At 34.9% G+C, this 25,054-nt stretch overlaps 2 protein-coding genes across 2 annotated transcripts; one reads left to right on the plus strand and one right to left on the minus strand.

Annotated features, from left to right (window-relative positions):
- Window positions 1-12,221: 12,221 nt before the first annotated feature.
- LOC136071286 (uncharacterized mitochondrial protein AtMg00810-like) lies at window positions 12,222-13,808 on the minus strand. Its single transcript, XM_065782373.1, has 2 exons — window positions 13,802-13,808; window positions 12,222-12,799 (listed from the first exon to the last, which is right to left on the minus strand). Exons 1-2 carry the CDS (start codon window positions 13,806-13,808, stop codon window positions 12,222-12,224), a joined length of 585 nt encoding a protein of 194 aa, XP_065638445.1.
- A 4,400-nt stretch (window positions 13,809-18,208) lies between these two features.
- Window positions 18,209-19,658, plus strand: LOC112016887 (uncharacterized). Its single transcript, XM_065782374.1, has 2 exons — window positions 18,209-19,004; window positions 19,636-19,658. Exons 1-2 carry the CDS (start codon window positions 18,209-18,211, stop codon window positions 19,656-19,658), a joined length of 819 nt encoding a protein of 272 aa, XP_065638446.1.
- The last annotated feature ends 5,396 nt before the right edge of the window (window positions 19,659-25,054 follow it).

A 25,054-nucleotide genomic window follows, 5' to 3' on the forward strand; every position in this document is an offset into this window, starting at 1 on the left:
ATCCAAGATGGGTCTTATAAACATTTATCAACCTGGAGTCCATCTTGAGGGGGAGTATCAAGATCAAGGCAAGCAATTAGAGTAGAAGAAACAAGGTTCAACACGCATAGCTGAAGTTCAAGAAGCCATATCTGATGCTCTTGTCGTTCAGTAGCTGTTTTGAGTTGTAAATAATAAACGACTGGTAGTTTAGTTTTATTTTGGAATGTCATTAGTGTTCACACGTGAGTAGTTTAGTTTGGTAACACATGAGATTGGTTGTTAGGCAGTTGGATTAGTTTGTTAAACACTTTGTTTTCTGTTTCAGCCTCAGTGCAACATAATCATGTATATATATACTCATAATCTAAATTAATGAAGTAATTCAGTTTTTTCCAATTCTTTCATTTCTTCATACGAGATGAAGTGGAACTGTGGCCAATTCCAGAATTCTCAATAAAAGTAATAGCTCATAAAAGAGAGAGATCAAAACCCAAGAAAGCGCAATTCAGCAGGTTCATATCCTTGACAGTACAAAATAAAAAATTACAGGATGATTCCAATTTTAATGAGGAAAATAGTGACACTAACGAACCCATGATTGTGGCAAAAGAACCACCTATTATTTAGGCTGAAACAATGATCAACCTGCACACTAGAGGAGACAAAATAAAACCACACAATTTCCTACTATATTGTTTGGGAAAGAAAAATCCCAACGTGTCCCAACAGCAACAATTATATTTACCCCCATCCAAGTCTGTAGACAAAGCCCAACAATACCAGAGCTAAGGTGCACATAAAAAATTATATATAATTGGAATTTTGAGATATTCAAATTATTAAAGCGTGATATTGTGGGGGAAAAGCGTACTAACAGGTTTTTTTTTTTTTTTTTTTTTTTTTTTGAGAGCGTACTTACAGATTTGAATTAGCATCACTGAGTAGAACTTGATAGTTTACCTACAACAAATGAACAAACTTTGGTTATTAATGAAGAAATTTATACTAAAAAATAAAAAGAATATTTACCCCTAAAATCTCAAATTGAAATCCCAAATTTAGTTCTTCAACTAAACTTTTTTTTTAATACCCTATCTAAATAGATTGAGTTGGTGTTTTAAAAAAGCAACCTTGTAAAATCCTCATAGCAATGTTTTGACAATATTCACTTCTCTCCGTCATTTTTTTTTTTTTTTTGGGATACAAGTATTGTTCAATACTATATATGTCCATTCCAGCGCACACCCAATTCCAAGCGCTGCGTTTTGTGTACCCAAGCAAGATTTTGGTAATTCCTAGCAATTGCATTAGCCGCGTGTCTTACAGTTATTTAACCAATCCAATTAACTATTAATTAGGTAAATCGTCCAGACTTAACTCTGTTTGTATAGAGAGGTTTATTTCATCGTAATCAAGAACTGTAATTTTCAATTTGAATAGAAGTAGAGATTCATTTTTTTTTTTCTCAAAGCTAAGATTTGACATGGCTAAAGGTCCTTAAGGACTTAAGGGTTGTCTCAAATACAATAAACTTTCATTGTAATAGTAAAGCTGTTCCTTTCATATGAAATCCACTAACGCTTTTCTAAGGCCACTCCTTGTTGAATGCAAGTAGCTGATGAGGCGGTTATTGGATCAAATTCCAAATTCCACACATATAAAAAGTAGCAAATGGGTGTGTACAATGTATATATTATTAAACAGTACTCTCTAAGTTTAACCACATTTTAGTTGAGTCAGCTTATCAAAAAAAAAAAACAATTAATTTGATCTAACTTTGTTTTATCAAATCCTTATAAGTTTCAAATTTATTCAATTAAGGTCTCTCCGTCAACTTTCACTATTTTTTTTTTTAATTTTTGAAAAAAAAAATCAATAACTAAATAGATTTTTCAATTTAAAAAATTTGAAGAAAAAAATATATAAAAATTGGGACACTTAGTGTACGTTTGGTTTGTGTTTTGGATTCACGCATATTCGTTTGGCTTTTTTTTTTTTTTTTTTTTTTTATCAGCACCTCTTGCATTATTTTTTTTTTTTTTTTTTTTTTTTTGACCAGCGCCTCTTGCATTGTTCATGGGACATGAACAGTGCATTAAGGAAAAGCTACAGTAACCCAGCAGTGAATAGTAATCTGGAAATTATTTTTTTATGTTTTCAGTTTTCAGCAAAATAAACAATATCCAAATATACACTTAACTGTAAAATCTAACGAAATTTGATGGAGATGACTTAATTGAATGAACTTAAAACTTAGAGAGCTCTATTGAACAAAAGTAAAGTAAAAGAACTAAAATGAATTTGGTCAAATTTAGAGTGTGCAATTTGCATTTTTTACTATTTTTTATTGAGAAGTGCTACATCCAAAACCTATATAGAGTCCATTTGAAAACCGTTTATTTAGCTGAAAGTAAAAACTTTTTACTAAAAATACTGTAGATAAAGTTAAAAGCTAGATGAAGTAGTACAATGAAACCCATAAATAGTATCAAAAAGTGCATAAGACTTATGAACGATAGCAAAAATAAACTAAATAGTAATAAATAAATAAAATTGTCTTTTTCAATCAATGCCAAAGGCAATCATAGTTTCTTTTCTCCAATATACCACCATAAACATAAAGTATGCACTTCTTACAATGAAGCGACCATTGGAATTAAAGCGCTAGTCTAAATCCGTAAGTCAATTAGCCTTCAGCTACATTTGGTATAGCTTATTATTTATGCATTTTGAAAATGAGTTGTTAGAGAAAGTTGCACTTAAACAAAAAGTGACGTTTAAAAAATAAAAGTGCAGTTTCAAAATGGGAACTTTGTTAGCTTTTAATGATGGCAGCCTCACTATGAGGGAGGAAGATTCATCCACCAACTCCATTTTCCAAAATTTGTTGCTCCTAATAACAAGATTAACCTACCAAAACCTTCTCATTATAGCAACTAGTTCGGCACAAAGGATGTCAAAGGAGCTTAAAGCAAATTATGAGGCATACACAGGTACAAATTAGGCCACCACTTTAATTAAAACTAGTTGACGTTCCGCGCGATGCTTGGATACTTTATACTTTTATTTTGAAATAATTTCTAACTATTCTTTTTGGCCCTATAACACTCATCTTATGTTCAATTATATTATACATATCATTAATAGGAAGAGAATAAAAAGAACCAAAATTATTATGAATATACATAATTAAGAATGTGAATATATGTACGTAGCATAAATGAATTCACAATTATTTAATTATTTTGACTAATTAAAGTGTACAATATCAAGATAGGAAGAGGAAAGAGCAAATTGATGTGACACTTAATAATAAGAGTGGAAGATTGTAGAAAGAGTCTTTGAAAATGTGTTTCCTATTTTATGATGCTAGCCCATATTTTGGAAAATGTAGGAAAAATTAATATAAAAAGTTCATGCCAGGGTCATAATATGTGAAGTAATAAGTGGACTTAGGCTTTTCAAAAGGTTTGGACTGATTTTAATTTAATTTTAAACTACAGCTCATCTTTTAAATAAAAATTAAAAAAAAATTAATGTGATTTTTTGAATAACAATAAAAAAAAATAAAAAAATAAAAACTTAATGAAAGAGGTTAAAAATGTTAAATGAAATATTAGATCGCCACATGACAGGAGCTTATGTATTCCCGCATAAGATCTCTACTTATATATATATATATATATATTGTACATTCCATAAAGAAGGGTAGACCTAGATATCGTTTGATTATTGTGACACCAAGAGCATTTTTTTTAACAATTTGATATATAGATTCCTAGGCATTTTTGATGCAAAAGTAGAGAGGATCAAGCACATTTTCAGCAACAATGTTGTTATTGATGATATCCCAATCTTAGCACATTCAGTTGTAATCCTACTAGAAGTCAGCGGCAACAATATACCAGATTGGGGTCTAGTGACTATCAAGGAGACAATGTCAAAATTCAGAACATGATATTAGGAGACCAACATATTACGTTTCTGAATTGATTTTATTTTATTTAGTTTCCCTGTTTACCTTATTTGTTGACTTAGAATTCCAAGTTCATTTTGCTCAAAATATTATATATATTATAAAAAAAAAAAAGAGAGAGAGAGAGAGAGAGAGAAAAGAATTCCATATTCATAATCATCAACAGATGCACTATCTGCTAGGGAAAATCCTAAATCCCCTCAATGTTAATTTGTGAATTAAAATATATAACAACCAAGCAATAGTAATATTATGGAAACAAAAATTTCAACCCAAAAAGATCCAAATTTTCTTCTGGAAGGCTATGCGTAACCGGCTACCCACCAAATAATTCCTAGCATTTAGGCGTCCTCATGTGGATAACCAATGTCCCCGATGCCATACCCTAGAAACAACAATACACATATTACGATATTGCCCCCGGGCAAAAGAGGTCTGGAGTCAATCCCAGGAATTTTGCCCTGTCCTTCTTTTGAATGTCGTTGCAAGACTGGTTACGGGGCAATGCAACGATGAATGCTGTTATCCTGCCCCAGAAGCTCCCCTGGCATGTTTATTTTCCTTTCACTTGTTGGAATCTTTGGTTAGCTCGCAATGAGCGGATTTTTAGGAATCAATCTTGATCCCAACATAGCCTTATCTCCTCCTCTGTGCAAGCTACTATGGAATTTTACTTCCTAGCTAGCACCGCCAGGTGGACCCAGGTCAGACTCTCCCAGATTATATGATGGCATGCGTCCCCAAATCCCTATATTAAAATCAATACTGATGGTAGTACCCTAGGTAATCCAGGTATAACAGGTGTTAGGGGAATATTGAGAGATCACTTAGGACATTGGATATTAGGTTTTTCCCTTCATGTGGGTCTAGGAACGAATAATATGGTTGAATTAGCCATGGTCGGCAGGGTTTGGCAATGGCGTGGACTACGGGTTTTAAATATATTTAGCTTGAACTTGATTCTAAAGTGGTCCTAACATGGCTAACAAATCACAATGCGAGTTACCCTACTAATATGATGCCTTTAATTTGTGATTATAGGAGCCTCTTGTATCAAGGCTGGGAAGTGCGAGTGTAGCACATTTACCGTGAAGCAAATGAATGTGCAAACGCTCTGCCAAAGTGGGGAACTCACCAATAGAACCTTTTGACTGTTTGTAGTGATTGTCCTAGTTTTGTATATGTATGCTATGTAAGAGATTTGGCTGGCCTTGGAGTGACTAGACTATGTGCTCAAGGCTCAAATGTTGGTGATGTATAAACTTTATATTATATAAATAAGACCTCCGTTTTCCAACCAAAAAAAAAAATACTGATCTAGATACGGAAGAATATACCAAGAACAAAGAAAACGGGAGGCCTTATTTATATAATATAAAATTTATACATCACCAACATCTGAGCCTTGAGCACATAGTCTAGTCTCTAGAAAACAAGTCTGTTATTCTATGTTGATTTGATGACAGAAATTATCTTGTTTTCTTTTAGTCAAATAAACGGAACCACATATGTATAATAGTCATCTCTCTCTCTCTCTCTCTCTCTCTCTCTCTCTCTCTCTCTCTCGTTTTTTCTGAGGTCAAGAAATCTTCACTTGTGCTTTATGATTGGCTTTTCAAAAAAGTTTGATTTTTTGTTTTTTCTTACTTCAATATACAAGTTTGATTTTTCCTTTGACTACGAATTCCAACTAGTATGATTAGAATCTTTATTCCATGACACCTTGACCACATATATCATTTAGAATTTTGAATAGCATATATCATTTCATCAAATATATATATATATATATATTTTTTTTTTTTTCCATTTTATATATATTTTTGGCATCTTTAAAATCTACCAATTTGAATGTTAGAATTTATGAGATCTAAATTTTTTTTGCTTCTAGTTTTATCGGAGAGCTCATACCTTTTGGAGGGTCAAGCCAAAAATTAAATAATAAAGAAAAAAGAAAAAGAAAAAAAAAGTTATATTTATAAAAGGATTAATATTATATAATAGATGTTGAGTTCTAGAAGCTACGATTCCATCAACTGGCTATCTTTTTTATGTAATGAGTTTATACACTATTATTAATCACTTATAAAAATAGTTTAGTTTATAAGAAACTCTATTACCAATATATCGTGACGTTTAGGTAAAACTTTATTACATGTTTCACGCCAACTAGATTTCTATTAAAAACATTCAATAAATTTACAATAACATATAATTAAATTATTAAGATAGTTTTAATAATATTATAATTGAACTATAGTAAGTCATAGAACATTTTATAGAAGGAAAATATTAAAATTACTTTCAATTTTACGAAAAAAACTTACAAATTAATATGACAACAAATTAATGTGATTGTTTTTTTTTTTTTTTTTGAGAAATATGCAATTGAAATTATATCAACAACATAATAAATAAAATTTTAATTGCTTCTTTTTGTTTCATGTTCAAAAGATGACAATCTATTTGGAAGGCTTACGCAAGGAAAATACATATTTTTAATTATCAGCTCATGCATACGTCGTATATTGGCAGCACAAGAAACCAGGAGAGCAAGAACAAAACAAAGACAAAAGGTTTACATCTCAATTCTCATGGATGAGGTTGCAATATTCATCAAATGCCTATCACATGGTGACGCAATTGCTAGGATATGGATCAGAAACCACTGCATAATACAAGGGCACCTGAGGATATTGGCCATAACTTGATGACCATAGAATTGGAGTTGGGTTGTCTTCTTTTTCCTCAGGTATCTTCTCAGCACTACTTTCTTCCAGTTTTTGCACACTCTCTATGGTGGCGTAGCCAAGCTTCTTCCTTAATGAGCGGGTCAAACTAGCTGAATCAACTCCTTCTCCAATCACAACAACTTGACTTTTATCTGCTCCTTCGATTGCTACTGAGATCACACCTGTTTGAAAATTGTTAAAATAATAGTCAAATGATTGAATTCACTATTTTCTAGTAACTTAAACTATATATTTGATAAATTGATAATTTATCATTATATTAGAGCATGTGGTTTTGAGTTCAAACCATTACTAGGCTCTACCTTCCATATAATTATTTAAAGCTAAAAATCTAATTTGTTGATCCCTATATATTAAGAGGGAATTTAGGTTCATGTCTAAGTAAAAATGTTAGAATAATGGTTAAATAATTAAATATATACATTTCAAACCCATTAACATATAGCCTAGAATGCAGTTTTCAAAAGCAAAAGAGATTCGAAGTTTGATATGCAATTACACACCTTCTGCCACAGTAGCAATCTTCATGTGCCACCTGAAGCAAGTATTGGTCGATGGCAACGTCTGTGCGGAAAGCGACTTCTGTTAGTTGTTTCACCCATGTTTTGACACCCTCGCTCATGTCTTCTTCTGCTGCCGCCCTTGCATCTGCATCCTTGAGGAAGGACTGAATGCTCTCCAGTTCATATTTGATGTCAGCAACTTCTCCATGGACGCCATCTAGAAGTTTGGCTTCTTCGTTCACCAAGGGTTTTAGCTTGTCGATAATGAAGAATACTATAGTTTCCGCCATATTGTTTCTCCTCACTCCTTGCAACCGTATATCATTGCTTCTGAATATTGTTGGTATTGGGCTCGTGTATTTTGTAGATCTTTGAAATTTGAAGTTCACTAACTACATCTCAGTGTGAGCCAGCACCTTGAGATATGCAACGATCAACTTGTCCTGGTCAATTTCCAAATTCAACGTGCTGTCTGGTATGGACTATGGAGCCCGGCAATGCTAGCTGTCGATTTAAGCTTGCGGACTTGTTCTTGGTTTAATCCAGGAAGCAACCTCTTCTGTTTCTAAATTGGACAAAACTCCTTCTAAATTAATGGGTGGCGTGTGCAAGAGAAAAAAATAACCAAAAAATAAAAAAATAAAAGGGAAAATTTTCCTTTCACACACAAAAATCAACCTACAATCCACTAACCATTCTTCATTTTATTAAAATAAGAATTTTTCCATTCACACACAAAAATCAACCTACAATCCACTAACCATTCTTCATTTTATTAAAAATGCTATAGTGAGACTTTACCCAAGAAAAGAAAAAGGATCATTAATTGTAGGTCTTTTATTTATGCTAATACTGTAATATTTTTCTTCTCTTGCCTCTATTTCTAGGATTAATAAATGAGTGTTACTGTAAGTCTATAATCACTTGAAAGTTGTAACCACCCAATACATCTAGAGACATAATTAATTTCGCACAATGAATGTTTTCAACCGTGATTGGGGTAATATGTTAAGTGTTTGTGGTAAGGTTGACCATGTGAAATTAATGTTAATCCCATAATATTGTTTGTCCATATGATTGTTATTGATGATGTTGAGATCGTCAGTAGTTGGTTCGTCCAGATTAAACCAATACAAGCCCGTCCAACCTCTTGCAATCAATAAAAAGAAAAGGGATCCTCGTAGGTGGTCATCGATGTAGTGTCGGCCACAAAGTCTTCGATGGTAAAGTCAGCGAACAAAGCTCAAGGAATAAAAAGAATTCTACGATTAGAGTGAGAGGTGATCAATGTGTATGTACCTTGTCTAGGATTTGGTAGATCCTATATATAGGCTCACCTTGCTAGCCGTTGTCCCCTTTGAATGGTGACTTGAAAGTTGGTTTGTTAACGTCTCAGGCCTACTCAATTCGGCCTTAATGGAGGTTCCAACGGTCTTATCTCTGATATATAACCATTGGGGCATTAAATAACCACACTCGATGAAAAAGACAAATGGAGTAGTTATATATGGTAAATTTTTTATCTTTCCATGGTCGCCCACGTTAAATTCAGTGGGTAGGAGGAGGAGACCCACAAGAAAAGAGCATGGTTTATTAAACTTGCGCCTCACTGGCCCACATGTACATGATTAACATACTTGAATGGTATGTGGTTCAACGTGACTTTTTGAAAGTTAGATTAAATTTGTTAACTTTGAAAATTGGGGGTTTATTAATATATTATTCTAAAAAAAATATATCTTTTTTTTTGTTCAATGTATTTTTTTTTTTTTAATATAGGAAATGTTCAATGTACTATGTAAGGACCCAACAATTCGTTGGCAAAGCAACCTGCTTTAAACGATAGACTGAGTTGATTAAACTTGGTCCAAACCAATAGAATTTGTGAGAGATGGGATAGCACAGCAAGCATGGATCTTCCCTCAAAGTTGCCTATCTCCAAGTGAACCCTCCTTTCCTCAAGGATTAGGTACTTGTGTAATTTCTTATGATGGTTCCTCCACAGTAGCCAACTTCCTCCTCTAAATCCCAAAAAACCAGCCAAAAAAGATCCCCTTTCAGATCCCCTTACCTTCTCGTTTTATAGCATCTCCTATTGCATCCACTCCGTCCATCTCTATTGGACATTCATCCCCCTTCCAACACCTGTCTCCTGATGCCTCTAAAGTAGGTGGCGGCAGTAGCTGGAATAGTTGTGGCCAACACTGTTCAGGTCACTTCCTCATTTAATGTGGCTGGTAAAGCTGGTGTACGCCATTTAATGCGGATGGGACAGGCAGCTCCCATCTGGCTGCTGCTTGTCTACCACTGACCTCCATTACTATTATTCTACGACTCGGCCCATAGATCCCAGATGATGCTTAGGCCAATCCATCTCCTTCCTTAGGCATCAAAGCTCCTCGGGCCATTGCTCGGCTCCTGTTTGATGTTGTGCCTAGATTAACGCCATTACCCTTCCTCTTCCTCTTTGGGCTTCAGCCTAGTACTTTAACCCCTCAACTTCCTCCTTGCCACTGACCTCCATTGCTATTATTCTACGGCTCGGCCTATATATCCCAGATGATACTTAGGCCAATCCATCTCCTTCCTCAGGCATCAAAGCTCCTCGGGCAATTGCTCGGCTCCTGTTTGATGTTGTGCCCAGATTATCGCTATTACCCTTCCTCTTCCTCTTTGGGCTTCAGCCTAGTACTTTGACCCCTCAACTTCCTCCTCGGTCCTCGGGTACCCACATATTAATTTTGAAAATATAAAATTTAATCTGTTACAACCCTAACTTATAGGGTTTAAAAAGATAGTTTTTTGTGTTTATTATTATTATTATTATTATTATTATTATTATTATTATTATAAGTTCGTGGCATTAATTTTCAAATTTCAAGATATAAACAGTAAGCCTAATCATGGTCAATCTTTCCTCAAAGAGAAGAACAAAGAAGAGACGCAATATGGGGGGCACTACAATTACAGGGTAAAAGTCAATCTTGCCCTATGTGAGAATTTGTGAAATAAAACTATGATTGCATTAATTAGAAAATGATTGTACAAGAGCTATTTTATACAAGAACTGAAGCAAAAAGAAAACTCCTAACAAACTCCACATTATTCGTATCTAAGTTGTATAACCAACCAAATCATTACACATGTACATGTATAAATAACTACTAAACTACAGAAATGAACTAATCCTATACTACAAGTCGCACAAGCTGCTCTTTTGCACTGAAGGACTGTTGTATTGCTATAACTGATGCAATCTTCCACTCCTCTGTTTTGGACCCCTGCCTCTTTACTTGAAAGTTCGTCTCTTTATATCTCAGTACTTGTTCACCTTTGTAAGGTTAAATTTATTTAACAATGTATTGGTTTTATTCCGTTCCAAATTTGCTAGTATTTCAGCATTTAGATACCCTGTATTTATGTGGGAATTATGTAAGGGTTGTGTGTGAGAGAGTGTGAAGAATTCAAGTGTGTGAGCATTCAAAGAGGTTCTCGCAACTAGATCTCGCGAGTGACTCACGACTGGCGACTCGCCAAAATGCCACACGTGTGAAACATGCAGGAAGCTGAAGGGTCACAACAGCTGGAGCACTACTGGACAAAAAAAGAAGTTATTTCGCGACTCAAACTTGCGACTCATCCCAGTCGTGAGTGAGTCGCTAGAACACCCTGTTTTGCAAAAAAATGACTTTTCACATTCCTCACGTACCCTACTATAAATACATTTATACCTATGAAATGTGAGTCGCTAGAACACCCTGTTTTGCAGAAAAATGACTTTTCACATTCCTCATGTACCCTACTATAAATACCTTTATACCTATGAAATGAAAAGTGCTTCTAAAGAGAATTTTGAGAGAGAAACCCTAGAGAAAACCAAGATTGACTCATCCACAATCTTAGACATTTGATTCTCCAAATTCCTCTACTCTCACCTTCTCCATTGACATACCCTTGAGAAGTTCAATAGCCAAACCCTTATCTCACCATACCCATATCAGTGAGGAGGTTTTTTGGTGATTGGGAAGTAGTTCAGAGATGACCAATTTATTTTGTTGATGTAATGGGCTTATTGCGGGATCCGGAAAGCTAAAGATTACATGATTAGGCTTAACCTTGTTGGAGCAAGAAGCTAGGAGGGCTTAGGTGCATTGGGTAGATTAGGCTTATAGGGTCTATTGCTATTCGTGTATCCTAACTTTATTCTTTAGTGGATCATTTCACCACTTGAAGGGCGGTAAAGAGGTTTTTCGCCGAGTTATTCAGTTTCTTCTTCAATAATATATGCCGGTATTATTTTTGTATTTGCATCTCTCTAACCCTTACTCTTTCTTTTTAATTACTGCTGTGTTGTGATTAATTATGGTTTAAAGTTGTTTATTTATTTGGGTATTGCTTGTGCTTATCATTTCGCACATCTATTGTTTAAGTATAAGCTTGTGTTGGTTAATTTGAAATTGGGGGTCCAAACATTCATTAGTGTTTTACACACTAAGTGAACATTCAATCTTGGCTTGCAACATTAGACTTGCCCTCTTGATACTCCCCCTCAAGAGGAACAAGAGCATGAATATTGAGCATGTCCATCTTGGACAAAAGGTGACAGAACTGTTGTGAATTCAATGCCTTGGTTAAGAGATGCCCAACTTGTGATTTGGTTCTAATGTGCAATAGTCTAATCACCTTTTCAAAAACCTTATCTCTAACAACATGGCAGTCTATCGCAATATGTTTTGTTCTCTCATGAAACACAGGATTAGCTGCAATATGTAATGCAGCTTGGCTATCACTAAAAAGCAAAGCTGCCTTTGAATGACAAACCTAAATGTCCTTAAGAAAACTAATCAACCATACAACCTCACACACTACAATAGACATTGCCCTATATTCTGATTCTGTTGATGAACGTGAGACTGTTTGCTGCTTCTTAGACTTTCAAGATGCCAAAAATTCACCTATAAAGACACAATAACCAACAGTAGATTTCCTTGTATCTGGACAGGCAACCTAATTCGCATCTACAAAGGCCTTGACATGCAAGTCAGACTTGCTAGAAAACAATAAACCTTGCCCAGGACTACCTTTGATGTACTGCAGGATCTTATTAGTTGCTTGAAGATGTCGCAACCTTAGTTTAGCCATGAATTGATTAAGTTCAAGAACTGCAAAGGTAATGTCTAGCCTTGTGATAGTTAGGTAGAGCAACCTCCCAATCAATCTCCTATACATGCTAGGATCCTTCGATTCTTTCCCTTCAAACTTGCTTAACTTTAGGTTTGGCTCCATAGGAACCTTTGCTAGTTTACAACCCAATAATCCTACATCTTCCAACAACTCCAAGGTATATTTCCTTTGGCAAAGGCTTATACCTTCCTTATACCTTGCCACCTCCAAGCCTAAGAAAAATTTCAAATCTCCCAAGCCTTTGAGCTTAAACTGCTTACACAGCAACACCTTGAGCTCTGCAACTGCTTGAGCATTATCACTGGCAATGAGGACATCATCCACATACACCAATAAAACAATAAAGGCATCAAGGTTGCCTCTTGTGAAGAAAGAGTAATCAACTTTAGATCGATGAAAGCCTAGTTGAATCAAGACATGAGAAAACTTGGAAAACCATTAAAACCATAGCCTAGATGCCTACTTAGGGTTGTACAATGATTTGTTAAGCTCACAAACAACCTTTGTAACACCCCGACCCAAATTAATAGTTAAACTATGTGTTTAAATAGTTAATTATTATTTTAAACACTTCCTATTCTATAATTAATATAAGAGTATTTGATAAGCATATTATTTTATAATACATTTGAATAAGAATTGTAAAGATTATAAATAATTTAATGACTAATTGTATTATAAATATATACTAAGTATGTGCAAAACTATATTTGGTGGTTTAGTTATGAGATATATATATATATATATATATAGTTGTTGGTGTTTTAAATATGTATGATGCATGAGATATTATGATTGAAATTTTACCCACCCATGCAACCAATGGAAATTCAACACACATAATGCCAAAGTTTTATGCATGATGACAAACTCCAAAGACCAAGACTTAGCCATGCAATGAACAAACTCCACCTAGTTTCTTCTTTTGACTTTTCTCAAGACAAATGGAACTTCCAAGAAACTCTTCCTCTCATTTTCCTACGGATCCATGCAAAATCAGATTTTTAGTGAATTCTCGTTTGTTAGAATGTAGAGTTTTTGTTGTATAGTAGTTTAGCTCTTTTGTTGTATAGGAGGAATCAAGATGTACTTGATCCTTGAGCACAAATGTAATTTAGTATCTTAGTTTGTTTTGAACTCCTGTGTATGTCTTTGGGGTTAGGTTTGTAATAAGAGTTCTGTTAGACGTTTAGCTATGTAATATTTGCACAGATACCCTAAGTTTCAACCAGGCGGTAATCTTCCAAGTTTAAAGGAAATGAAATCTCAAGGTTTCCACCATTTTTGTATATTATGGTTTTATGTAAGAAAATAAGCAGGAATTCAAGGAACAAATTCTTGATAAGCCCCTTCAGTTTAAGTTGGTTCGTGTTAGTATTAAGGTAAACTTGATATTAACATGCCGGTCATGCTCTAAATCCTGAAGTACAGGTTTGGGTCGTGACAGTTGTGGTATCAGAGCATAGGTTATGATTTTATAAACTTTTAGATAGATGTAAGTGTTTTCAGAAGTTAGAAAGGGGTAGCTTGGGTAGATTAGTAAATGCATATCTCTTCGGAGACATTTGAATTTTTGTTTTGTGAATCTTGTTGTGCTTTATGTTTGTATAATTGCATGCCTAATCTACCACACATACATGTTGAGTTTATATTATAATGTTCATGATTATGAATATGTTAATAATGAAGAAAAATGGTATCCTAGCATGTATGACGTCGTTTCTTGATAGGATGCAAGCTTCAGATATAAGTAGTGTGTGCAACCAAGTGTTGCAGGAGATTGCCCAAAGGGCAGCTAATATCCATCCTCCAGCTGGAGTTAGTCAAGGTTCTACCCAAGAGGCTTTTCTAAAGCAAAGGCCTCCTTCTTTTAGTGGCACTACAAATCCATTAGAAGCAGAAAGTTGGGTTTTTAAGATGGAAAAGATTTTCAAATTCCTTGGATGCACTGATTCTCAGAAGGTGAATTATGCTACATACATGTTTGAAGGTCCTGCTGAAATATGGTGGAAGTCAGCAGAAAGACTTCTATTAGAAGGAAGAGGGGATAATGCCCAGATTAGTTGGGTGGAATTTGTGAAGAAATTTTATGAGCAATATTTTACAGAACGGTTCAGAGATAAACAAGCTGAAAATTTTGATGAACTTGTTCAAGGGAGTATGGGGATTGCTCAATATGAAGCAAAGTTTACTGAGTTGTCTCGTTTTGCTCCTCATCTTGTCTCTACTGAAGCTTTAAGGGTTAAGAAGTTTCGCAAAGGGCTGAATTTCAAAATCAGAGAACGTTTAACTACTTCCCGGGTTGAGGACTATAAGGAATTGGTTACACTTGCTGAAGCTGTAGAAGGAGACATTCAAGAACGTGCTAAAATGAAAGCAGTGATGGAACAGGATAAAGGCAAGACAATGAAGTTTAACCAACCCTGGAAAGGAAAATCTTCCCTTAACTCTTCCAATAAGAATACCACTAAGTACCTGCCAAGAGATGTAGAAAAATGTGCACAATGTGGGAGGCTTCATCCCGGGGAATGCCGTGCTACCAATCGTACCTGTTTTCGTTGTGGGAAACCTGGTCATTTTATTAAGGATTGTCCAATTAATTCTAACAAAGGGAACTCCACTGCTGGAAGTGGACAAAAGAGGCCTATGGTCCAGGGAAGAGTTTTTGCCCTCACAGAACAAGATGCACAAGCAGCACCGGATGTGGTATCAGGTACTCTCAATATTTTTCTAAAGCTGCTCATGTTTTATTTGATTCTGACTCTTCACACTCTTTTATATCCCTGCTTTTGTTGATATGTTACACATGAGTCCTGAGTTGTTGGATTGTGAACTATGGGTGTCTACTCTTTCGGGTGTAATATTGTGTGCTCAATGGGTGTATCGAAGTTATGTTATAAATATTGCTGGTAGGGAGTTAGTTGCAGATTTAATATTGTTAAATATGCATGACTTTGATGTCATTTTGGGTATGGACTGGTTGTCGACTCATCATGTAGTTGTAGAATGGCCCCAGCTGAACTTAGAGAGTTAAAATTGCAATTACAAGACCTGCTTGATAAGGGTTTCATTAGGCCAAGTGTTTCGCCATGGGGTGCACCAGTTCTGTTTGTTAAAAAGAAGGATGGAAGTTTGAGACTTCGTATTGATTATCGGGAATTGAATAAGGTAACAGTGAAGAACAAGTATCCCCTTCCCCGAATAGATGATTTATTTGATCAATTACAAGGAGCATCAATTTTCTCAAAAATTGAATTGCGTTCTGGCTATCATCAATTGAAGGTGAAGAAGGATGATATACTGAAAACTGCCTTTTGAACCCAATATGGTCACTATGAATTTCTTGTGATGCCTTTTGGATTAACAAATGCACTAGCTGCTTTTATGGATTTAAGGAATAGAGTGTTTCGGCCTTACTTAGATCAGTTTGTGGTGATATTCATTGATGATATTCTAATGTACCCAAAGAGCCAGGAAGATCATGAGAAGCATTTGCAAATTAAGGGATTAGAGCTTTAGAAAGAAGGGTTTTGGTAAGCTATGATTATTATAAACACAATAAGCATGCCCTCTCTCCTTTTAGTACCAGTGAATTAATGAGATACCTTAAGTAAACTATAGTGTGGTAATAATATATTATACTTTATTGATGAGAGTTCCATTTTGATTTCTGAAATGTAAAACAATGATTATTTTGGTTTTTGAAATATAAATCAATGATTATAATGTTTATTTGGAAATTGTTTATCAAACTTTTTAAGGAAGAAAGAAGTTTTTGAGTTATTAAATGTTTTGAAAATTTGTCTATCTTATTTTATGGTAGTCAGCCTTCCTAATGTTGGTATGGACTGATTTAGTTGAACACCGCTGGCCACGTGTGATCTGCTAAGTCATTTGCCAACTAACCTTATGTGGGGTGACATAAAATGATTATTTTGCCTATTCCTTGGTTAGGTAATTTGTTAACTGCCGTTGAGCTCACGTGTGGTTAAACAAGTTATTGACAACGAAAAATTTTAATATAACATAATATCACTTGTGATGATATTATTTGATGAAGTTTATAAAAAAAAAAATGTTGTCAAAATGAATTTTTATAAGTTTTGGGTGTTGATAATGTATAACGTTATATCTCTTTTTTTTTTAATAAAGGAGATATATATGCTAAATGGATGCTTTCTAAGAAATTCTTTGAGTTTGTGGAATTGATCTTATTTGATTGATTTATTCTATTGTACCTCTTGAAATTTATTGTATTGCCCAAGTTACTAAAATTTTGACGAGTGAGTGATTTTTAATATCTGCTTGTCACAATTAAGATCTTTTCTTATTAAATCCATTGATTATATTGATATTATAAATTTTGATCGGTGCATGAAAGCATTTCTTAATTGTATTCTTAGATTGAATATATGTTAGTGACATGTGCTCTTAGTACTTGTCTGCATGTGCATATAGTGTTGTATCTTATAATTGAGCATGAAAATTGTTGAAAGCATGTATCATAACTTAAGGAAATTTTATAATGAGGTAAAGATTTGTGATGTATATAAATGACTTGACATGTGATTCTACTATGTTTAGTGATTTTTTTTCTTTCAACTTATCATTTCCCATGGTTGTAATACAAAGACATTTACTATTATAATTTTCGAGGACGAAAATTTTTTAAGGAGGGAAGGATGTAACACCCCGACCCAATTTTATAGTTAAACTATGTGTTTAAATAGTTAATTAATATGTTAAGCCACTTACTTACTAAAATTAATAGAAGAGTATTTAATAAAAATATTATTTTATAATATCTTTGAATAAGAATTGTAAAGAAAATAAATAATTGAATGGCTATTTGTATTATAAATATATACTAAGTATAAGTATGTACCAAACTATATTAAGTGGTTAAGTTATGATATATATATATATATATATGGTTGTAGGTGTTTTAGTGAAGCATGATGCATGAGATGTTATAGTAGAATTTCACCTACATGCAACCAATTGAAATGCAACACATGCAAGGTCTAAGTACCATGCATGTGGAAAAAATAACCCATAGACCAAGACTTGGCCATGCAAATCACCAAGTGCCACCTTATTTCTTCTTTGGCTTTCTTAAGACACTAGAACATCCAAGAAGCTATCTCCCCATCTACTTTCCACGGGTACACACACACAAATCAGAAAATTCATCACACTCTACTCACTTTTCTCATAAGGAAAGAGCTAGGAAGCTCTCTTTGGTCATTTTCTCAAACCTACGGTCAACACCCCAAAATACACTCTTCTTATCTTGTTTTGGCTGAACTAGAAACATCTTCATTCAGCTTTCATTTGCTTGTTGTGGTATCAGAGCATAGGTTATGATTTTATAAACTTTTAGATAGATGTAAGTGTTTTCAGAAGTTAGAAAGGGGTAGCTTGGGTAGATTAGTAAATGCATATCTCTTCGGAGACATTTGAATTTTTGTTTTGTGAATCTTGTTGTGCTTTATGTTTGTATAATTGCATGCCTAATCTACCACACATACATGTTGAGTTTATATTATAATGTTCATGATTATGAATATGTTAATAATGAAGAAAAATGGTATCCTAGCATGTATGACGTCGTTTCTTGATAGGATGCAAGCTTCAGATATAAGTAGTGTGTGCAACCAAGTGTTGCAGGAGATTGCCCAAAGGGCAGCTAATATCCATCCTCCAGCTGGAGTTAGTCAAGGTTCTACCAAGAGGCTTTTCTAAAGCAAAGGCCTCCTTCTTTTAGTGGCACTACAAATCCATTAGAAGCAGAAAGTTGGGTTTTTAAGATGGAAAAGATTTTCAAATTCCTTGGATGCACTGATTCTCAGAAGGTGAATTATGCTACATACATGTTTGAAGGTCCTGCTGAAATATGGTGGAAGTCAGCAGAAAGACTTCTATTAGAAGGAAGAGGGGATAATGCCCAGATTAGTTGGGTGGAATTTGTGAAGAAATTTTATGAGCAATATTTTACAGAACGGTTCAGAGATAAACAAGCTGAAAATTTTGATGAACTTGTTCAAGGGAGTATGGGGATTGCTCAATATGAAGCAAAGTTTACTGAGTTGTCTCGTTTTGCTCCTCATCTTGTCTCTACTGAAGCTTTAAGGGTTAAGAAGTTTCGCAAAGGGCTGAATTTCAAAATCAGAGAACGTTTAACTACTTCCCGGGTTGAGGACTATAAGGAATTGGTTACACTTGCTGAAGCTGTAGAAGGAGACATTCAAGAACGTGCTAAAATGAAAGCAGTGATGGAACAGGATAAAGGCAAGACAATGAAGTTTAACCAACCCTGGAAAGGAAAATCTTCCCTTAACTCTTCCAATAAGAATACCACTAAGTACCTGCCAAGAGATGTAGAAAAATGTGCACAATGTGGGAGGCTTCATCCCGGGGAATGCCGTGCTACCAATCGTACCTGTTTTCGTTGTGGGAAACCTGGTCATTTTATTAAGGATTGTCCAATTAATTCTAACAAAGGGAACTCCACTGCTGGAAGTGGACAAAAGAGGCCTATGGTCCAGGGAAGAGTTTTTGCCCTCACAGAACAAGATGCACAAGCAGCACCGGATGTGGTATCAGGTACTCTCAATATTTTTCTAAAGCTGCTCATGTTTTATTTGATTCTGACTCTTCACACTCTTTTATATCCCTGCTTTTGTTGATATGTTACACATGAGTCCTGAGTTGTTGGATTGTGAACTATGGGAATATTATGAAATACTATGCATGAAAAACGTTCTCCTATCTGAATATCCATAAAATATTTGATTTACAAGCATTCTTATCAAAGGCCCATGGAGCTTAAAAACCTTACTGGGCTTCGCAGCTCACCCTTTTATATTTCAGTGCACAGGTTCTTCCTGGAAGCAGCGAGAGTGTTAGAGGTGGCAAGGAGTTCGTGAATTCTCGTTTGTTAGAATGTAGAGTTTTTGTTGTATAGTAGTTTAGCTCTTTTGTTGTATAGGAGGAATCAAGATGTACTTGATCCTTGAGCACAGATGTAATTTAGTATCTTAGTTTGTTTTGAACTCCTGTGTATGTCTTTGGGGTTAGGTTTGTAATAAGAGTTCTGTTAGATGTTTAGCTATGTAATATTTACACAAATACCCTAAGTTTTAACCAAGTGGTAATCTTCCAAGTTTAAAGGAAATGAAATCTCAAGGTTTCCACCATTTTTGTATATTATGGTTTTATGTAAGAAAATAAGCAGGAATTCATGGAACAAATTCTTGATAAGCCCCTTCAGTTTAGGTTGGTTCGTGTTAGTATTAAGGTAAACTTGATATTAACATGCCGGTCATGCTCTAAATCCTGAAGTACAGGTTTGGGTCGTGACAACCTCCCTCTTGTTGTGAAAGGCTGGGGGCAAGGCCATGTAAACCTCTTCATCAAGGTCACTATGCAAAACTGCATTGTTGACATCAAGTTGAGATAAGTGCCACCGTTTCACAGCAGCTACTACAAGTAAGGCTTTAATGGACACCATTTTGGCTACAGGAGAGAAAGTTTCTATATAATCTAGTCCATCCCTTTGTGTAAAACCTTTTGCAACTAACCTTGCTTTGTATCTTTCAACAGTACCATCAACTTTATACTTAACTTTGTAAACCCACTTACACCCTATTGGTTTCTTATGAGGAGGCAAAGAAGTGAGGGACCAAGTCTGATTAGCCTCAAGGGCAGCAATCTCAGATACCATGGCGTCTCTCCACTTGGGATCCTTAATAGCTTGGGCATAAATACTAGGTTCCACAATTGAAGAGATTGAATTGCAAAAATGCTTATAGGAAGTAGATAAATGCAAATAGGAAGGGAAATTCTGAATAGGGTGAGATGTGCCTTTCTTTGGAGTGACTGGATTGATGAAGGAAGAACTCACTTGATTGCAATGATAAGACTGCAAATAAGAAGGTTTAGTAGACACTCTAGTGGATCTTCTAAGGGTCTGTGAAGGAAGTATAGGCAGAGCTAGAGCGGTGGAAAGTGACTCAGATGAGGAAGGATGACTTAGGGAAGGTGGAATGTCATTCTGAACTATGTTGGAATTAGTTGAGGGGAGGAGTAGACTCAATAGAAGGTGTAGAAGCTAATAAGGTATCCTATGTTGGACTGACTTAACTAGGAAGATCAGTAACATCATCTTCAATGTCAGAATCAGAATTAACATTAGGTGCAAAATGTTGATCATGGAAATAAGAATCATGGTACATAGGTGTAGAATCCATAGGCAGGCCAGTGAGTGTGGAACTAGACTCAGCTATGGAAGGAAATGTAGTAGGAACATGGGAAGGAGTGGAGTAAACAGAATCAAGTGAGTGAAAAGGAAAGATATGTTCATAAAACACAACATCCCTAGATAGAAACACTTGTTTAGAAACAAGATTCAAAAGTTTATAGCCTTTAGTGGCAAGTGGATAACCTAGTAAGACACAAAGAAAAGCTCTAGGTTGAAATTTGTCTATATGAACATAAATAGTGGATGCACAAACACAAGCACCCAAACACCCTTAAATGAGTATAAGAAGACTGAATACGAAAAAGAAGTTCAAAAGGAGACTTGTTCTGCAAAATGGGAGATGGCAACCTATTGATGATGTGAGTGGTAGTGAGAATGCAGTCCCCCAAATAGCACAAAGGAACATTGGACTGAATTCTCAATGCCCTAGCAACAGATAAGAGATGTTGGTGTTTCCTCTCCACAACAAAATTCTGTTGTGGAGTGTAAACACAGCTTGTTGATAAATAATACCGTGGTTAGAACAAAATTTAGACATAGCAAATTCTTGGCCATTATCAAATCTTATAGACTTGATATTTGCCTTAAATTGAGTTTGTACCATTTTGTGAAAAGAAATTAAATGAGCTCTAGCATCAGATTTAGCTCTCAACAGGTATATCCAACTACATCTAGTTGCATCATCAACGATAGAGAGAAAATATTTGAAACCATCATGAGTAGGCATTGAGTAAGGCCCCCATATATCAACATTAACAAGATCAAAAGGTGAATTAGAGAAATTGTTATTAAAAGGAAAGGGTAACCTTTTCTATTTTGCCATTGGACATATATTGCAAATAACAGTACAAGTGTCAAAGGAAACAAATAGACTATCTTGTAAAGATACTAGCTTATTCAAGGAAGGATGACCTAACCTAAAGTGCCAAAGTCTAGGCATGCTACTAACAGCATTGACAAAATGAGAAGAAGAACTAAGCTTGTGCTTGATGAGATGATCTAACAAAGAAGAAGGACTAACACAATCTTATCTTTACAGCAAGTAGAGTCCATGATGTACTTCACCTATTCTAATGGTCTTCCAAGACAAAAAGTCTTGAATGAAACAAAATTGAGAAAGAAAAACAAGGCAATATGGCAATTTCTGAGTAAGTTTGTTTATGGACAACAAATTAAAAGAGAAAGAAGGAACACAAAGTACATTTTTTAGAATCAAAGTAGCAAAAAGTTGGACTGTGCCAATATGAGTAACTTGAGCACTTTCTCCATTAGGAAATTTAACAATGGAATAGGTTAGACTAGTTACGGTGGTGAGTAAAGTAGTAGAACAAATTATATAGTCAGTGGCACCTGTATCTGAATCCCAAGTGTTGCAACTATAAGCATTCCTATTTAATACGTTAGCAGCAAAAACAGAATGTTTCAAGTTGCAAGATTTACCTGCAAGTGGAGTAGTGACTGAAACACTATTAGCCATTGCTGGTTGAGTATTTTCTAGTGCTGCATTGCTCCCTTGAGCCTAAGAACCAATGCTTAGACCCCCAATTAAAGCCAATAGTCTTTGATACTAATCTGGAGTAAATGGAAAACCTTGTAAAGGATAAGGCTGCTGCATAAGCATAAGGTTTAACTTCATACCACGAACAACTCAAAACTCAGGCCCAACAACTTGATTAGCCTTTGGATTCTTTTGTTTGGCCTTGTTTCCAGGAGGATACCCATGGAGCTTGTAGCATTTTTCCATGTTATGCCTTGTAATTCCACAATAACTGCATATAAGTCTGTCCTTGCCCTTACTCTTGCTACCTTTCCCTATTGGACCACTTCCATAGGCATTTCCATAAGCAAGATTGGCAAATCTTGTAATTGATTGAGCTGCTAAAGCAGTGGATTCAACATAAGCCCCAGTTGAGTGGCCAATGGACCTTTGACTCTCATCTTAGATCAACAAAGAATACACTTTGTTGATTAAAAGCAAAGGATCAACCAGAAGTATCAGTCCTCGAATCTAACTATATGATTCATTCAATCCCATCAAAAATTGCATCACAAAGTCATGCAGTTGATATTAAGTCAGCTTCTCATTGATTGAGCACTTGCAAGAACCACAGGTGCAATAAGGCAAAGCTCTATAATTCTTAATCTCATCCCATAGAACATTCAATCGAGTGAAATGATCATGATAAAGAGCTCTCTTTGTGCAATTGTTGCAAGTTTTTTCTGAATGGAAGAGTCTTGGTCCATTTTTTTGGGAAAATCGATTCTTCAAATTTGTCCAGACCTTCAAAGTAGTGTTCTTGTAAACAACACTTGCAAGAATTTTAGGAGAAATAAATTGAGAATCCAAGAAACAACCATATTATTGCACTTTGTCCAGACTTGAACAAGCAAAGGATTCTTTGCCATGGATGGAGTCAAAGAGAGACTGCCATCAATGAATCCTAATTTGCTTTTTGCTCCCAAAGCTCTTTATATTGACTTTGCCCAACTAGGGTAATTGTCATTGACTAAAGGCTAAGCAACAAGAATCGCACCTGGATTCTCTCCATAGTGCAAAAAGAATGGGTGAGACTCATCAATGGTTGTGACAAACTATGAGGTTGTGACAAATTGTGTTGGATTCGCCATTGAAGGACCTTAGGAGTGAAAAGAAAATGAAGCTAAAAACAAGAAAATTATAGAAGAAAATAGAGTGCTCTAATATGATGTGAGAATTTGTGAAAGAAAACTCTGATTGCATTAATTAGAAAATATTGATTGTACAAGTGCTATTTTATACAAGAGTTGAAGCAAAAACAAACTTCTAACAAACTCCACATTATACGGATCTAAGCTGTATAACCAACCAAATCATTACACGTGTACATGTATAAATAACTACTAACTACAGAAATGAACTAATCCTAAACTACAAGTTGCACAAGCTACTGTTCTAGACTGAAGGACTGTCGTATTGATATAATTGATGCAGTCTTCCACTCCTTTGTTTTGGACCCCTACCTCTCTGCCTGAAAGTTTCTCTCTCTATATCTCAATGCTTATTCATCTTAGCTTGCAACATTTGACATGCCCTTTTGATACCCTGTGGGAGTTGTCTAATAAAATTTCAAATCAAAGAGATAACAATTGGTCTTGGACTTTGTCTTCGAGCATTACATAGAACATATAATACCTTCTTGCAAGTTGCAAAAAGGGGGAAATGAATATAATTGATACTATTATACACTATAAGATTAGTTTAAACCATAACTAATTACCCTTGGATCAGCTAATAATTTTTTCTGTTCCTAACATGTACATCTAGGGTTTGACCCCTCCTCTCTTAAGGTATGCTTACATTATATTCTTATAAAATAATTATATTATACTTCCCAAGCATCGCATAGGTTTGTGAGAAAGATCAAAACCACAAAGAGAAAAATTCATAGAAGTTCAAATCCTTTCACAAAACAAAATAAATTTACGAGGTGATTCCACTCGTAATTAGGAAAATAGTAACACCAACCAACTCATGATTTCTCTTGTTTTGTGAATATAAATGAGAAGTAGAGTGAAGGAGATAAGGATCAAACTCAAGATCTCATGTTCTAATACTATGTTAAATTTTCAATTGCCTCAAAAGTTTAAGCTATTGGGATATAGTAAATTTAATCATTAAACACATATTTCTAACATTCTCCCTCACATGTAGGCCGAAACTACCTTTTAATAGGTGAGGCCTAACATGTGGGAATTTAAAAAGCAAAAGTTGATTGAAGAAAGAGATCAGAACCACATAAACAACAATTCAAAGATTTTCAAATCGTTGTACAAAATAAACAAAACAATTACAGGTGACTACAACTGCAATCCTACTTAGGAAAATAGCAACACCAATGAACCCATGATTGTGGCAAAACAACCACATATTTGGGCTGCAACAATGGGCATCACACTAGGAGAGATAACTGCAAACACATAGAAGTAAATCCATAGATTAAAAAATAAAAAATTTAGCCCAACCTGTCCCAACAACAACAATTGATTGTTTACCTACCACAACTTTGTCAAACTTTGGTTAGTAATGAAGAAGTTTACACCCCGAAAAAAATAATAAAAATAATAATATATATATATATATATATCGCTAAAAATCTCAAAAGTGAATCTCAAAGTGGATTCTTCAAATCTTCACATAGTGCAACACAAGCGTAATATGAAGAACCAGCAAAATCCAAATTAACATACCATAAAGCGGTTGGTGGTGAATTACATATTTCAACAAATGCAAAATAAAAATGACAACATGCTTTTTACGATACAAATCTACAACTCAACTCCCATGACATTATTCGTCAAGAAAAGTAGAAAACACAAGCCAAAAAAAAAAAAAATTACCAAGTAATAACACATC

Source organism: Quercus suber, unplaced genomic scaffold (assembly GCF_002906115.3).
Source record: "Quercus suber isolate HL8 unplaced genomic scaffold, Cork oak 2.0 scaffold_299, whole genome shotgun sequence".
In the NCBI taxonomy this organism is placed as follows: domain Eukaryota; kingdom Viridiplantae; phylum Streptophyta; class Magnoliopsida; order Fagales; family Fagaceae; genus Quercus; species Quercus suber.

Bases quoted from the DNA above. Each gene is read 5' to 3' on its own strand.
- LOC112016887 (XM_065782374.1), top strand. From the start codon at position 18,209: ATGGAAAAGATTTTCAAATTCCTTGGATGCACTGATTCTCAGAAGGTG. The intron at 19,005-19,635 runs GTACTCTCAATA...GAAAATAAGCAG, and splicing joins AGCACCGGATGTGGTATCAG to GAATTCATGGAACAAATTCT.